The sequence below is a fragment of the Phasianus colchicus genome, chromosome 2 (genome assembly GCF_987193195.1).
Source record: "Phasianus colchicus chromosome 2, bPhaCol1.hap1.1, whole genome shotgun sequence".
In the NCBI taxonomy this organism is placed as follows: domain Eukaryota; kingdom Metazoa; phylum Chordata; class Aves; order Galliformes; family Phasianidae; genus Phasianus; species Phasianus colchicus.
In genome coordinates, this window is record NC_143437.1 from 24,987,512 (window position 1) to 25,001,845 (window position 14,334).

At 35.3% G+C, this 14,334-nt stretch overlaps 1 protein-coding gene across 2 annotated transcripts in view; it reads right to left on the reverse strand.

Moving 5' to 3' along the window:
• The window catches only part of THADA (THADA armadillo repeat containing), a 210,315-nt gene that overhangs the window by 127,278 nt on the left and 68,703 nt on the right, over positions 1 to 14,334 (reverse strand). For both annotated transcript variants that reach the window (XM_090135152.1, XM_031594879.2), the window contains 12 exons: positions 13,867 to 14,087; positions 12,281 to 12,972; positions 11,468 to 11,619; positions 11,147 to 11,302; positions 10,321 to 10,443; positions 9,577 to 9,700; positions 7,810 to 7,958; positions 6,741 to 6,951; positions 5,212 to 5,347; positions 4,752 to 4,888; positions 4,208 to 4,366; positions 2,922 to 3,079 (listed from right to left, as the gene is read on the reverse strand). In XM_090135152.1, the coding sequence (XP_089991278.1) occupies positions 2,922 to 3,079; positions 4,208 to 4,366; positions 4,752 to 4,888; positions 5,212 to 5,347; positions 6,741 to 6,951; positions 7,810 to 7,958; positions 9,577 to 9,700; positions 10,321 to 10,443; positions 11,147 to 11,302; positions 11,468 to 11,619; positions 12,281 to 12,972; positions 13,867 to 14,087 (2,418 nt within the window). The remainder of the gene's footprint in view (positions 1 to 2,921; positions 3,080 to 4,207; positions 4,367 to 4,751; positions 4,889 to 5,211; positions 5,348 to 6,740; positions 6,952 to 7,809; positions 7,959 to 9,576; positions 9,701 to 10,320; positions 10,444 to 11,146; positions 11,303 to 11,467; positions 11,620 to 12,280; positions 12,973 to 13,866; positions 14,088 to 14,334) is intronic.

Consider the following 14,334-nt stretch of genomic DNA (forward strand, 5'->3'; position numbering starts at 1 on the left):
CATCTTATTTTCCTGGTGTTTAGATGCCACAAAGTCCTACGCTATCCTATCCTCTAGAGAGAACTTTTCCAAAATATTACAAGATGATGGCTGGTACTGAATTCTGCATGAGACACTTTACATTAAGAACCGGGGAGAAGATGACTTTTGCTTTGCCTAAAAACAAATAAATCTGTTCCTGATTAGAACAAACACCAAAGCAAAACTAGCATCCCACTTACACTAGCACAAATATGGAAGAACACAGAGGTTTATCTTTATGGAAAGTCTTCCGCAGACTTGAAGATTCCAGGATAAGACCCAGTCTGTCAGGGTTAACACAAGCACAACCCCTGGAACTGGGACAGCACCAAGTCTTCATTTCTGCTGTCTGTTTCTGTTCACTTTGGCACATGGTCTTGGTAAACTTATCTCCCAAAATCATATCAAAGCCTTACATCTTTAATGATGTAAATAGGATAAATAGGAGTTTGAGGAAGAACTTAAAATACCAGGCTTAGAGCACTGTCTCATGATGGTCATGTGACAACAGAGTCTTTGTTAGGTATCATTTTGATCACTTGGCTGCTAATGGAACAACTCTTCTATGAAAGGCCATTTGCATCATCCTACTAGGCACAGCTTTGCATCTGGCATCTCAGATTTTCTGGGTCAGGTGGAGAATGAAAGATAGAGCAAATATGTGAATGGAGGGATACCATCAAGCATACAACGCAACTCCTGTGTCTATTTTTAAAGGCAAAGCAGTCATCACAACATGGGCTACACATTAATAACTGCCAATTTATATTCAGAATTTTGCAACTCCTTCCTAAATGCATCTCTACAGAAAGCAGATGACGATATTCTGAAGATTCAGTGCACACTGACATTCAAACACCATGCAAACCAATCTGTAACTCAAAAGATAAGGAAAGTGCAAATGTAATATTGCCCCAACTTCCAGTAGTAAAAACAAGTAACAAACAAGTGCTGATTACATGGGTACATGCCACAATAGACAACATTTAACAGCTAGTAAAGAGTAATGAAGAAATAAAGCCACAACTAGTTGGCTGGCACCGTTATCTTCCAAGAAGCACAGTTCTTCTGCAACATTTCTTAACATGGATTAAAAGACATTTGCTTACCTCCCCCAAAAAAAGAGAGAACATACGAATTCAGCACTTACTACAATATTTAGGATGAATAAATTGCAAAAGTAACATCGATTCCATAAGGCATAACTTCACACAGTTACACAGATCTAAACAAGGAGAAAGGTGCAATGCTAGAAAGGGAGGCTTTGCAACAGATTTTACTCAACATTTACACTTAGCCCCAGTTCCAGGCAATTAGATCCAAAGCTTCTCTTGATTTTCACAGCTCCATATTCTTAAATCCCTAGGTGCTTACAGAACAAGGAAAAAGACAGACAACTGCAAAAGAAGGGTGTATCTGCATAAGACACCAAAATCCAATTCTATTATTTCTAAACACTGAAAAAATGCTTCATGGAAGTTTAAAGCCACAGAAATTCTGGTACTGGCATTTCTTTCTAGTAATTTGTGATTAAATGTTCTTTTTGTACAATAAGGTAAGGCTACTTACAAAAAGTGCAGTGAAAATGGCTATAACTTTCCCTGTAATGCTTTTGTTTTACATCCTCTCAAACTGCATTTTCTTACCAACCCAAGAAAAAATTCAAACAATATATATATATAGTTTGAATATATATATGTAAATAATTTGATTTCCTATCAAATAACGTTCTTCAGATTAGAACACATTGTTTTACAGGAAGATGTCAGGAGCACAGAGAATCTAATGAGGCATTCATGTCAAAAGAAGATATGTTTCTGCTATTATCTGCTTTCTAAATAAAAATGGAAATACTACAGTAAGAGCCAACTCATGCTAAATTGCTAATTCCTGTTTGACTTGAAGCATAGTAAAGAACACAGTAGTAGAAACACATTATCTGCTCTTATCCACTTTCCGGACCTCTACAGCAATACAAGTAAAGCTGTAAACTAGCCAGGAAACAAGTAGGCCAGAGACAATGCAAGAATAAAGATACTAATGCTATTTCCATGGCACTACAACTACAACATGAGAAATAAGACCTGTAATTACACTGCTATTCATTTTAAGACAGAAACTCACAACACCTAATGAAAGACTATTCACTTTCTACTGGAAAGAAAAAAAGTTAAGTAGTATGTCTTCCGTATTTCAATCTTCCATGTAGGCTGGTTTTGTCAAAATCATAAGGAAATGAAAAAAAATCAATTAAAACCAGAAATTTAATAAAGACAAAATATTTCCCAAATAAATGCCTGTGGTAATCTAATTTCTTGTAAGTACTGCACTCAACATTCTACAAGAGATCCAGCTGGCATATTAACATTTCTGATCTCTAAAATCAAAAACACTGGAGGAAAAAGAAAGTCACATTAAATTGTCCACAATTCAAACATCCTATGTAGCATAAGGCTATGAGTAGTCAGCATATTTCTCTTTCAGAATTTTTTATTATGAAGTTCAGTTAATGAGCTTTATGAAAGTACCAACATCTATAGTTCAAAATTAAATAAACTGTTTAAAAACGAAGCCAGTTCGTATGATTTTTAATAATTCTAGCATACAATTCACATACATGCATATGTGAAATATAAATTAGTTTTTATGAAAAGAATACGCATCCTATAAATAACCTAACAATGAGTATTTCTTCAGTTTGTCTGCTATGTATAACTCCACTTGTCACTACTTTAAGCACTATGCCCCCTGCATACCACTGTATCAAAAATACATTAACCACATGCACAGCAATAAATATACTTTTTCATACTTAACTTAGCTTTATTTAAAAGGAAAACATTCATAAAAATTCTGTTTTTCCCCACTCAGAATATGAAGATTTAAAAAATCTTCCCTACCTGTTCTACAGTAATCAACCCATCTGAAGGTTCAGATGCAGCCTGTGTAGGCAGAAGTTTACACAGTGTCCCTAACAGCAGAGATACTTCCTTCATGCTTCTCCAGCAACACACGAGTACCATTTGAGCTGTGACATCGCATATCTGACTTTCTTTACCTTAAAAACAAAAAATCAAGAAATATAGTAGTCTGACTCCAAGTTCTCTGGCACAGACTTGTAATTTGGAATTAATTTAGCTTGATCTTCTTATAAAATATAATTCACTACAAAACAATTCAAAACCAGGTAGTACAAAAGATAATTTAGTTCTGTTGATCCCAATTCTTGGAACTTTTTACCATACTGAACTCTGTTTGGATATGAGAGCAGTGTACAACTTTACTACTATTTTAAAGGTCTTTTTGTCAACATCAGCATTGCACTGCATATCAAACTGTACAAACATCAACAACTTTGTAGCTAGGCTCCAATGAACTACTATACCAATCAATCCATCACTAGATGCCCCCATGCTCCCAGACCATACACATTTTAATGCAGCAGCGTCATCTAGTGGACATTATGCGAGTCTAATGTAATTTACAAACATTTTCAGGAAACAAAACATATGGCCAACCAAAAAACTGTTTATATGCAGGAAAATACATGAGGAAACAAAGTCCAACTTCCTGTTTCCAAAACTTAAAAACCTCACCTAAATCATTACATTTTAAAAGTACAGATATTTCGTAAATATATGCAGGCATACAATATATATACTGAAGTTTAAAACTGAGACATAAAGAGAGAAAAACTGCACAGCTGCTATTCACTAGAACAGGCGAATATTATCTAGCATTTTATCCCTGGAAGCCTTCAAACAGAAGCTTCTGCTTATGTAATCCCATGCAACAAGTTTTACCACATGAATATATTCCCACTAGCCTTGTGTACACTGGAGAGCAAAATCACACTAACACCTTTCAACAAGCAATATGTTAAAGCGTTTCTTGACAGAAGAGGTGTTAAAGATTACCTGGCCAGTGAAGTTTGGGCAATAGAATCCAGGCCAATATCAAAACAACTCATTTTCACATGTACTCTAAGAGAAATTAACCACAATCTCCCAGAAACATAGTGAATTAGTCTTTAAAACCATGCCCATGAATAACTAGCTTCTGACAAGTTTACTGAAGAAGTGAAACATTTTATGGAGAAAATAACTTCCAACTTTGATCACCCAAGTAAAATGTCTGCTCGATGAAGATTAACTTGATTTAATTATTAATACAGTGTTTGATTTACCTCTCATTTCTGTGCAAATATTTTCCATTGGCTTGTGGTCAGCCAGCTTTTCAGACTCTATTTTGCAGTGTTCTTTCAGCATTTTCGCTTGCATAAAATAATCATTTGTGTCCTGCGGCTGTATCTCATTCAGAATCATCTGCAGGCGATCCGCAGCTTCTACACATTAGATAAGAATACTTCAGCTGCTTTCCCTTTATTTTTTATTATTTTTCGTACTTTCAGTTCTTCATACAAAGGTAATTTATTTTAAGTAAGTAAAAAAGAAGGCCATTAGCAGTAACGTTTCAAACTACAGTGACTATAAAGACCAAGGAAAAAAGAAAAGCAAACTACACAGTCACCTGTTTTGAAAGCACAATCTGCACAGGTTTAGTGCAGAAGACAGATAACCTGTATCAAATCTTAAGCCATAAGATTAAGACACAAAATAGAAATTTGAAAGGGACTGGTGTAAGGATTCATTTCCTGAATTCCAATAAGAAATAAAGACAACTCAAGAGCTTCAGATTTTACAGATTTTTTTGTTTGCTTGTTTGTTTACCTGAATCAATATCCATTGGAATAAGACCCTCTGGTGATGAGCTCTGCACTACTGGTGATACTACAGCAGACAGTTCGTACGACATCAGAATGAGCCTTGACACTATTTGCTTCCATTCAGTTACAAACATCAAGTTACTATTAAAAAAAAAAGGCAAGCAACATACCAAGGATTAAAATAATTTTACATTTAAAGGGAAAAAAAATGACCTTATAAACACATCCACAACTGTATTTGTGAAAACAAGAAATAAGCTGGACAAGTCCTAACGCTGAGCTTTTACATTTACAAAGGAATATACAACACCTTGCTAAACCACGGCAAAGTCAGAGTGCTAAAACCCACAGGTACTAGAATTCATTACAGATAGCATTGCATGCTTTTATGTTCCAGTGAGCAGCTTTCCACTGTGCTTAATTAAGGAGTTACAACTTACTATTTCGTAGCATGCTTTACTTACTTGAGAGGTAATTGCTGCAACACTCCATTTATACAATGCACTCTCCCATACATCGGGAATGATGCTGCTGCTTGAAGTAGAGACTTTTTAGCTTGAAATATTTCTTCTTCAACATTCACCAACAAAAGCTTGATAACTGAAATTTTTAAAAATTACAGATGAAAATTATACATACAAATACACACTGTATTTTCTAAGAAACAAGCCTGCTTAGAAGAAATACGAATAAAACCTGTTTTTAAAACAGTTCACTGGAAAAATGCAGAGAAATTTCTTTCCTTACACTCCTCACTCTTCCACCCATTTAATGGTGCTTATTGTTGGTTTTAAGTTACCTAAACACTAACAATACATTATATTCTATTCAGTCTGTCCGAATCAAACAGCAGCAGTGAAAAGCATAGCCAAGATCATGTACTCAAGAGACAATTACACAACCCATGCCGAAGTCAAGAGAGGTAACCTACCACATACTGAAAGTTAGACTTTGTCCATAGAAGCAGCTTAAAACAACAAACAGCTCAACAGAATATTAAATATCAGAAGCTTCCTGTTAAATATTTGAGTCTTTAATTAGCCACTGAAGAAGCTGCCCAGTTTGCAAGGGTACTTGTGCCAATTCTATTTACATTTATACCATGTAGCACATCAGTGTCAGAATCAGAATGGATCACAGATCCAAATAAAACTACAGATCACTAATAGAAGATACCCTCTAACAATGAGGCATGAGGTTACCCATGGATTTCCTTTATCTACAGTAATCATAATGATGTCTCAAAAATCATGGTTTCGCTGCATATGAAGAAAATACTAACAAGCCAATAGAAAGTCTTACTAGAAAAGAAGTCAATAAGAGGACAAAAAAAGTTGTGAGTTTACTAAAAACTACATTCAGCATTCAATCACAAACAACAGAGCTTTCAGATTTTTAATTTCATTGCCAATTATTAGATCTGGAAGATATTTGTTTAATGAATTTGCCAGGTCTGATAGATGAAGAACTTTGCAGCTTTCACAGAAAGCACCAAACCAAAGAAAAATATTCCACATGTGAACAAAGCAGCAATGTACACAGGACTGCAAACCACTTGGAACAATGGCTCTGAGTGAACAGAGGTCCAAGAGTCAGCACTTCAAATGTCAAGTACTTAAACATGATACAGACAAACCACAGCTGCCTTTGCTCTGGGTAGATGAGCTTTCAAGGAACAGAGGTTCTTTTCCAGCACTTTATGTACCCAGCTTCATCAAAAGAGTTAAAGGTCTCAATGTCATTTTCCTTTTGACCAAAACAGTAATGAAATCCACTTTCTGAAAACACGTGAAAGCTTCAACATGAACAGGACTTGATTAAGATCTTCATAATAGATGAAACAGCCTACTAACAGCAAAACTAAATATACTTCAAATCCTATTTGAAACAAACACTTTCTACTCACTATGCCTATTATGGAACATCTTGAAAAGAAGCAACAGGATTTCAAATAAATATTAAAAAAATTGGTGATAATTTCCCTAAAAATTACCTGCTAAAGTGTTCTTCTCCACTGTATCTACTGATGTGTATTCATTCATCTGGGGGTTATGCTCAATCCATTTTCCTAAACAAATACGCTGTAGATCTTTATGATGTGCTAAGAAGTTCAACAAATAGGAAGCAGTGACACAATCATACGGCTTAGTACTTGTGCTAAGATCCATTGCTGCTCGGAATAACAGATCTAGACTTTCAGAATCCTGAAAGAAACAATATTGCTCATTTTATTGAGCTCCCATATTGATTTAATTAAGCTAGTTAGCACCCTGAAACCAGAGAATGCGCCTTTCAACAAGTCTGTAGGTACACATTTTTTAAGAAACATTTATATTATACACAGATTGCCTTGCAGTCAAAACGTGTGCATGCATTTAGCAAAGACACAATCACATTCTCATTGAAGATGGGAATGTTCATTTATAAAGCAGCATTCAAACTCAACATACATCACAGGAAGATGGTTTTGATTTCAAAATAGTGTGCTTTGCCAACAGTCATCACAGAGAAGCATGGGTTACTGGGAAGCAGTGTTTGCTCACTGGTACTTTTGAATTAAAAAGCGTATATAAAACAATCAGAAAAAAAAACCAACAGCATAAAGTGCAAAATCTGAGAGAAATCATAGACGATCAGAAAATGAAATCTGAGACCAAATCAAAGAAGAACAGAAACACATGGCTAAGTTTTGTGAAATTCATGAGTGACAAAGTCAAAATGCCTCAGTCATTTGCAAAGGACATCACAGTTAAGAAAACAGTTTGCCTTATCTGTTTATTTGATACTAGAGTATGCTCTTTCCCAGTATTAAAATGTGCTTAGTAAACAGTTTATAGCCGTACACAATGAACTGCCCATATTTTTTCATCTGTTAGCAAAACTAGCCTTCTTAGGTACAGGCTGAAGCTGTGAAAAAAGTATATAGAAAAACTAGGGCTGAACACTACTGCAGTCAGCTTGGACCAGCTTTTAATTTTCAAGAACTATTCAAGTACCTAATTCAACACAGAGCATTCATCTTTCATGAAATTACTCCCTTTAAGCTATTTTTAGTTACATACCTGTAAATTAAACACAACATCACGTAGCTTCATCAACAGCTCAAATGCTAGGACTTTTACTTCTTCAAAAGTACTTGCAAAACACTGAATCAAAGTCTGGACACGCGCAGAATTCATCTCCTGATCCAATCTAAAAACTTGCTCCTGGCCTGCTCAAAGAAATTGTTTTGCTGTATTTTTTTTTTTCAGAATAAGCATTATATTTACATTTTATTTTGTTCTAGTATCAGAAACACTAAAATGGAATTTTAGCTAAAGCATTATTTTAATACTAATGAGTACTTAAGATGACATGCTCATTTTTGAAGAAAAAGTTCCCACATCAAAAAGTTACTCTCAGTAATACAGAAAGTAACTGTATAATCAATGAATATAAACACGTTATAATTATGAAATAAACAAGAGTTTGGCTAAGCAGGTTATAATAGCAAGAAGTGAATAGATAGAACGCTTACCCACATTCCGGGCTCCCTACAAAACTCCAGAGAAGGGATCTCCAGGAGAGACCCTTCTCCAGTGGTAATCAGCACTTAAATGGGTCTCGGAGAGGTGCAGCCAGGCACCACCCCTTCTGGCAGCACAGGTGAATTGCCTTCACCTGTGCTCCCATGGCTGACTCATTGCTTGCTTCAGGTGATCAATCAGAGCTTCAGGCTGTCAGGCCGTGATTCAGCAGTTCCCATACAGTAACTCATTGCCAAAAACAGAATCTGACTGATTCAGCTTTGTATACTATTTCCCTGGAATTCGGTAATAGTAACAAGAATTTCTTTTCAAAAAAGGATTTAGGATTTCTTCATGATTTCTGAGGACTGACCTAATGCCAGAAAGAAGCCAGAAGTTTTAAGACATAAACAAGCGCACCATGCTACAACACAAACACAATTGCAGCTAATCTCCTTTTAAAAAGTGTTGTTACAAGCCTAAATCTTAAAGCTATCATGAACAACTCCCAGTACAATAGTCTGCTAAAAATAGTCTGTGCAAAAGTCACAACAGAGTGCTACAAACTCTGTTGTAATAATAATAAAATTAGCATAATAATGATTTACAGCGGGTTTTAAGAAAAGAAGACCAACCAAGAAGGTCAATTCCTCTCCAAATCAAGTTTTAGATGTTTCATTCCTCTAAGTAACAACTGAATGCCAAAAATTTTCTTTATGCTGATCATATGATCCAGAGACAAGACCTAGGAAAACTTTCAGTATACAAGGCTCTAAGTAGCATTTCTTCAACTGAAGTTGCCTTAACAGTGTAGAAACTTTGAAGTAACAGCAGCAGCAGATCATCAACTATCCAGTTCAGGCATTCCTTATTTAGGATACAAATATATCTCAAGGACATACAACTTTTTTTCAATTAACCATTTCCATGTTCTCAATATTTTAAATAACGTACTATTAACAAATTAGAAGAGGTAAAGGATGTGAAGTTATCAAATATACTAAAACTTCTCCAAAAGTCTTTCTTAGTGACAAAAAAAAAAAAAAAGGCAGTGAAAAGTCTTGCCAGAAAATTCGTATTTAAGAAAAAGATATTCAACAGGCTATAGACATTTGTATTTACTTCAAAATTCCACTAGCTATTAAAATGTACCATACTTTCTTTGGATAAAATGAGAGTGGCAAAGTACTTAATTTCTACAGTACTTTCTAAATATTTTACCTTATTATACTTTGATAGAAATTAACCAGCATCTTTGATACCTCCCATCCACCTCCACCTCATAAGTTGCAATTTATTTATAAATACAAAGCTGTCTCTCACCTTTTGGAACAGAAAATATTTCAGCTACTGATCCTAGAATACTAAGGGCAGAAAATCTGGTTGGATGCGACGAACCAGGAAACAATGCCGCAAAAAGTCTGTCACATAAAGATGACAGGAAATCCTAAAGATCAAATGAGAGATTTTAGAACAGTTTATTTGCTGAACCACCAACAGAAATGTAAGTAATAAGATTTAGGACATTCTGCAGTGTTGCACAACAAAACCATGACCTTCCAGCTCCACCTGGAGGAACTGCAGGCCTACTTTTGTAGTATTGACAAATTTCTTATTTCCCAGAGCACAGGAAGATAGAAAGATCTTTAGTTTTAGTTTTCTTAAAGAGCTTCCGTCCCTGCTTCCACAGAGATCACTTTCACATCAAATCCTTAAAATGCAGTCATTCCTCACTTGCTGCTGTTTCAGTTCACTTAGCAATCCTCAGAAAGTAACCTGGATTGCCTTTTGACAAAATGAAATTTACAGATACCAAAAAGCCCTCGGGTCACAACAAAACACTACATTTGATCAAAATTAACTTGCACAAGTAGTGTTAGTACTGTTATACTTGAAATGACTGAACCCTTCTATAACACAGTGTTTCCTAATACAGACATGACTTAACATATGACTTAACATACCCAGTATGTTTTCAAGAAAAATTAACCAACTTACAGAAATACCTTCCCATTTCTTTTTGTCTACTACATCTGTAGCAATCTAATATAATTTATATTTACTTACTTTGTATTTCTGCAAAATCCCCAAAGGATTCTTTTTAGGTGAGTCTTCAAGTAATTCTTGCTTGGCTTTATTTTGCTCCAATTTATAAAGCACCTGAGAACTTTCTCGTATTCTACAAAATAACTTTAAGAACAAAATCAAAGCACAGCAAAGGCAAGTCATTTACAGTTAAATAAGGGCTAATGAGATTTTCAGCTTAATTTCAAGATCTTATTATTTGCAATTTTTTAAAAAAGTTCATATGCAGCACAATACAGAACTTTTTTGTTCCCTATTTCACACTTCTTCCCATTCCTTTACACCTCCAACACCTATTTCCATCCTCCTTAAGTTTACACCCACTCTTCTCCCCCCTCCCCATTTTCCATGGAACGTAAGCTCCTGTATAAAAATAGCTCAATTAACACGCATAGATTTTTATAGCTTAATTAACCTCAGGACTGCTTTCTCCCTTTCTACTTCATTTCTTCCAACATAAATTTTACAACTCGTATTTCTCAGTGTGCTTCAGGCAAGTACAAATAGAGATGGGCTTCTTCTTTTTCTGCTAAGCCTATTCCATCCTACTCCCATCCAAAACACTCTTTGTACACGTTTTCCTTATCCTATCCACATTCTCCTACTACATTACTATTCACAATTAGTTACTGTGTCCATCACTTAATTTTTTAAGTTATCCTTGTCTGTCATTCTGTTGCACAATACATACAAAGCAGACCTATCTTAGAGTTTCTTCTTACATTTGAGCAACTTTCTAACATAGTAGAAAAAATATACAGAGATAATATATAATTAAAACAATAAGCACAATAAACATTTTGTTTACCTTTCTCAGCAAAGAACATATTTGTTGCCTTACTGAAGGAGACTGGCTGTTCAAGTTGTACGTAATGAAAAATAAAATTAGTTGCATTTCTTCCACAGACACAATTTCTGTGCTACGATGAGTTTCACAAAGCAAACCTAAAGCATCAATGCAAACCTGAAAGATATTTAGATGTTAAATGTAAAAGAGTTATAGACACCTACGATGGTACCTTTGTTTTAAAAGAATACTGACACAGAACTTACGATCTAAGCAATTCCTCTAATTTTCTAAGCAAATCTTCTAATGTCTACAGACTCAAGGAAATAATCGTCCCTTTACCTGATTGTGCTGATGGACTAGACCCTGTTTTATAGATTCAGTAGATACAAGACCACTGCTCATAATATTTGAAAGCTCCAGGTGTCCATGAGCCCTGGCTGTTCTTAGGCACGCCATCAGGGCTCCAAGAGCTCCTCTGGTACTCCAAGAGCCTAAAGAAAATGAAATATAGTCATAATTATAGCCTAATTAACACCATAAACAAAGCACTAACTGCAGAGCTTGTCAGAAACTCCACATACTTCCAATTCATAACTTATCTCCTCTTTTTCTCTATAAACAAAATAAGACCAAAAGACAGTGTGTCATAGATTCAATTCATTCTAAATTGCCTAGAATCCAAAAGCCTCTTCACAAGTAAATCATACACAAAAAGGACTTTGTAATGTCTCAAAAGCCATTCATTGAAAATTACACTCGATTACAATAAAAACTACAAAAAAAACCCTCAAAATCTCATATCTATATATTTACAACTAAAAATTATCCCTAAAGTCCTGCTGTTAGACAAACCTATAGAGGAAATAATAAGAGAACAGAAAAATAGGAAAAAAAAAATACTGATAATTAACATAAGTTGGCAGGTAAAGTGATAAGTAAAGAACGTACAACTAGAACACAGACTATTTTGCTCACAGCATGAAGATACTCAAGATTATTACAAATCCCACCATGAAACACTAACAGAAATAAACACCATCCAGAATTTTATCTCCCAAATTAATTTTACCAGGAGTTGAAAATCACTTTTCCAAGATCTTTCTTTTTTTAATTAAATCCTTATAGTTACAAATATCACATTTATTTTCTTACCAAGATTAGCATCTGCAGAAGCCTGAAGAATCCTAATCATGTAGCTCAGGCTGTCAGGGCTACATCTGAGTAATTTTGGTAAATAGTAATCTATTATATATGTAGTTTGGTCATGGTTCCCTTCACACAGTATTAGAAGAAGAGGAGAAACCCAGATGTCATGCCATTGGTCAATCCAAGTGCTTTTCTGACAACCTGAAGTAAACTGGACTTTGTGATTTGTAAACATGGTTTCCAAAAGATCACTAGCATAGGGTGCAAGAGACTGATCATTCATCACATTCAGTATTTGTATTGGAATTGATCTGTCCAACTGCAGTATATTTTCAGTACCCAGACACTCCACAAGACAGGCAAGAGAAGCATATTTCCCTTTTACATGCCATTCCAAACTCAGTAAACGCTTGGTGAGCCTTGCAAAGAATGGGTCTGATTTTTCATCAGATCCAGTAATGATGGTCCGGTGTATCTGAAGAAGATTCCTGAATATCAGTTTGCTTTGGTGTCTAACAGCATCTAGAGGGTGTTCCCAGTGTGTGTAAACGTATTCCAGCAGCTTCCCAACCACTTCTGAATTTCCATTAAGTTTCATTTTTAGATTTGGTGAGTCTGAAATAAGGGCAGCTAGTGCTGAATTAGTCCAAATTGCAAGGATTCTAGACAAAGATGTTGCCATGCTGGATTCTTTTAACCTTTTCAAAAGAACAAACAAAGTTCATGAACATCATTTGTCACTTACATTGAAAATAAATACATAAATTCTGTTTCAAAATAACTACTCATCACGCTAGTTTACCTTCCCTTATACAGATAAGGAAATGCTATCCATTTGTTGAAGAAAAAAAAAAGGAATGTAAAAAGGTTTCAAATGTTTCGAACTGCACACTCACAGTCACCTGGCATGCTGCTAACCACTCACAGCTAAAATCACCTAAATATGTTGGCAAGCCATTACAGCAGCTGTTTTGTAGCTGAGAACAAAACTGAACCTCTGCATGCTAGTATTTCACAGCATTATGTTACTGCACGCTTCTTGAACAGCTCAGGAAGTTTTCATTGTCTTAAGAAACAAATCAACAAATAAATAAAATGAGATAATATATAAATAAAATTATTCATTGTATATCGAAAAACAAAATTATAAAATTGACCTCCAGGACAATATGCTCACATCCACTGTTTAATCTCCATAAATACTCAGCAAACATCGATGAAGTCAATGGATGCAATATTTTCCACATAGATGAATTCAGTGACACATTTTTGCTTCCTACGTACACCATCTTGTCAGACTGCCCCTCTGCTGCCACCTGTCACATGGCAAAATCTAACACAATACTGAGAGGAAGATTCAACCTTTTTTAGTTTTCAATCTCCATTAGTTTTGGAGCAGCCCTTATATTTTGAAATTTATAGAATTATCCTGAATATATTTAAAAAAGTGATATGAGTTGTAAAGAAAAGCAAATTAATTAAATTGGAAACACTGAACATACCTAGAACCACTACATTTGCAAAAAAGCAAGTAGAAATTTAACCCCGTCCCCGAAAAACATGAAACAATAAAAATCAAATTGCAGACTTACTCTGAACTCAGAGACAACAAGACTGATGCGGTATCCAGTAATAGTTTCTCTCCATTTTCACCCATGCTGCCACTCTTCCAATCCAGCATAGCCAGTGCTCCATGGCATAGGAACAGAAGGACGGAGTCAGAGGGCTGCTCTGTGCACAGAGCCCCACAGTTATTCACAAACCATGCTGGCACGCCTGCAAGTTTCCTCGATCCACAGAGCAAGTCACTGATCTGTAAGAGCAATATCAAACCTACTGCAGCGTCTTAGCACGGGAGAAAAAAACACTCTGTACACAAGCACAAATCCTAGAAGATCTGAAAGATTATTAGCATGTTCTTCTCACAAATTCAAAAACCTTATATGTATCAAATAGTGATATGAAGAACAAATGATTTAATTCCAAAAGGCCAACACAGAGGTTGGCAAGTCCCACAGTCTGAATTAGCAAAGCCTCTAAAACACTGGGAGGACTGATTA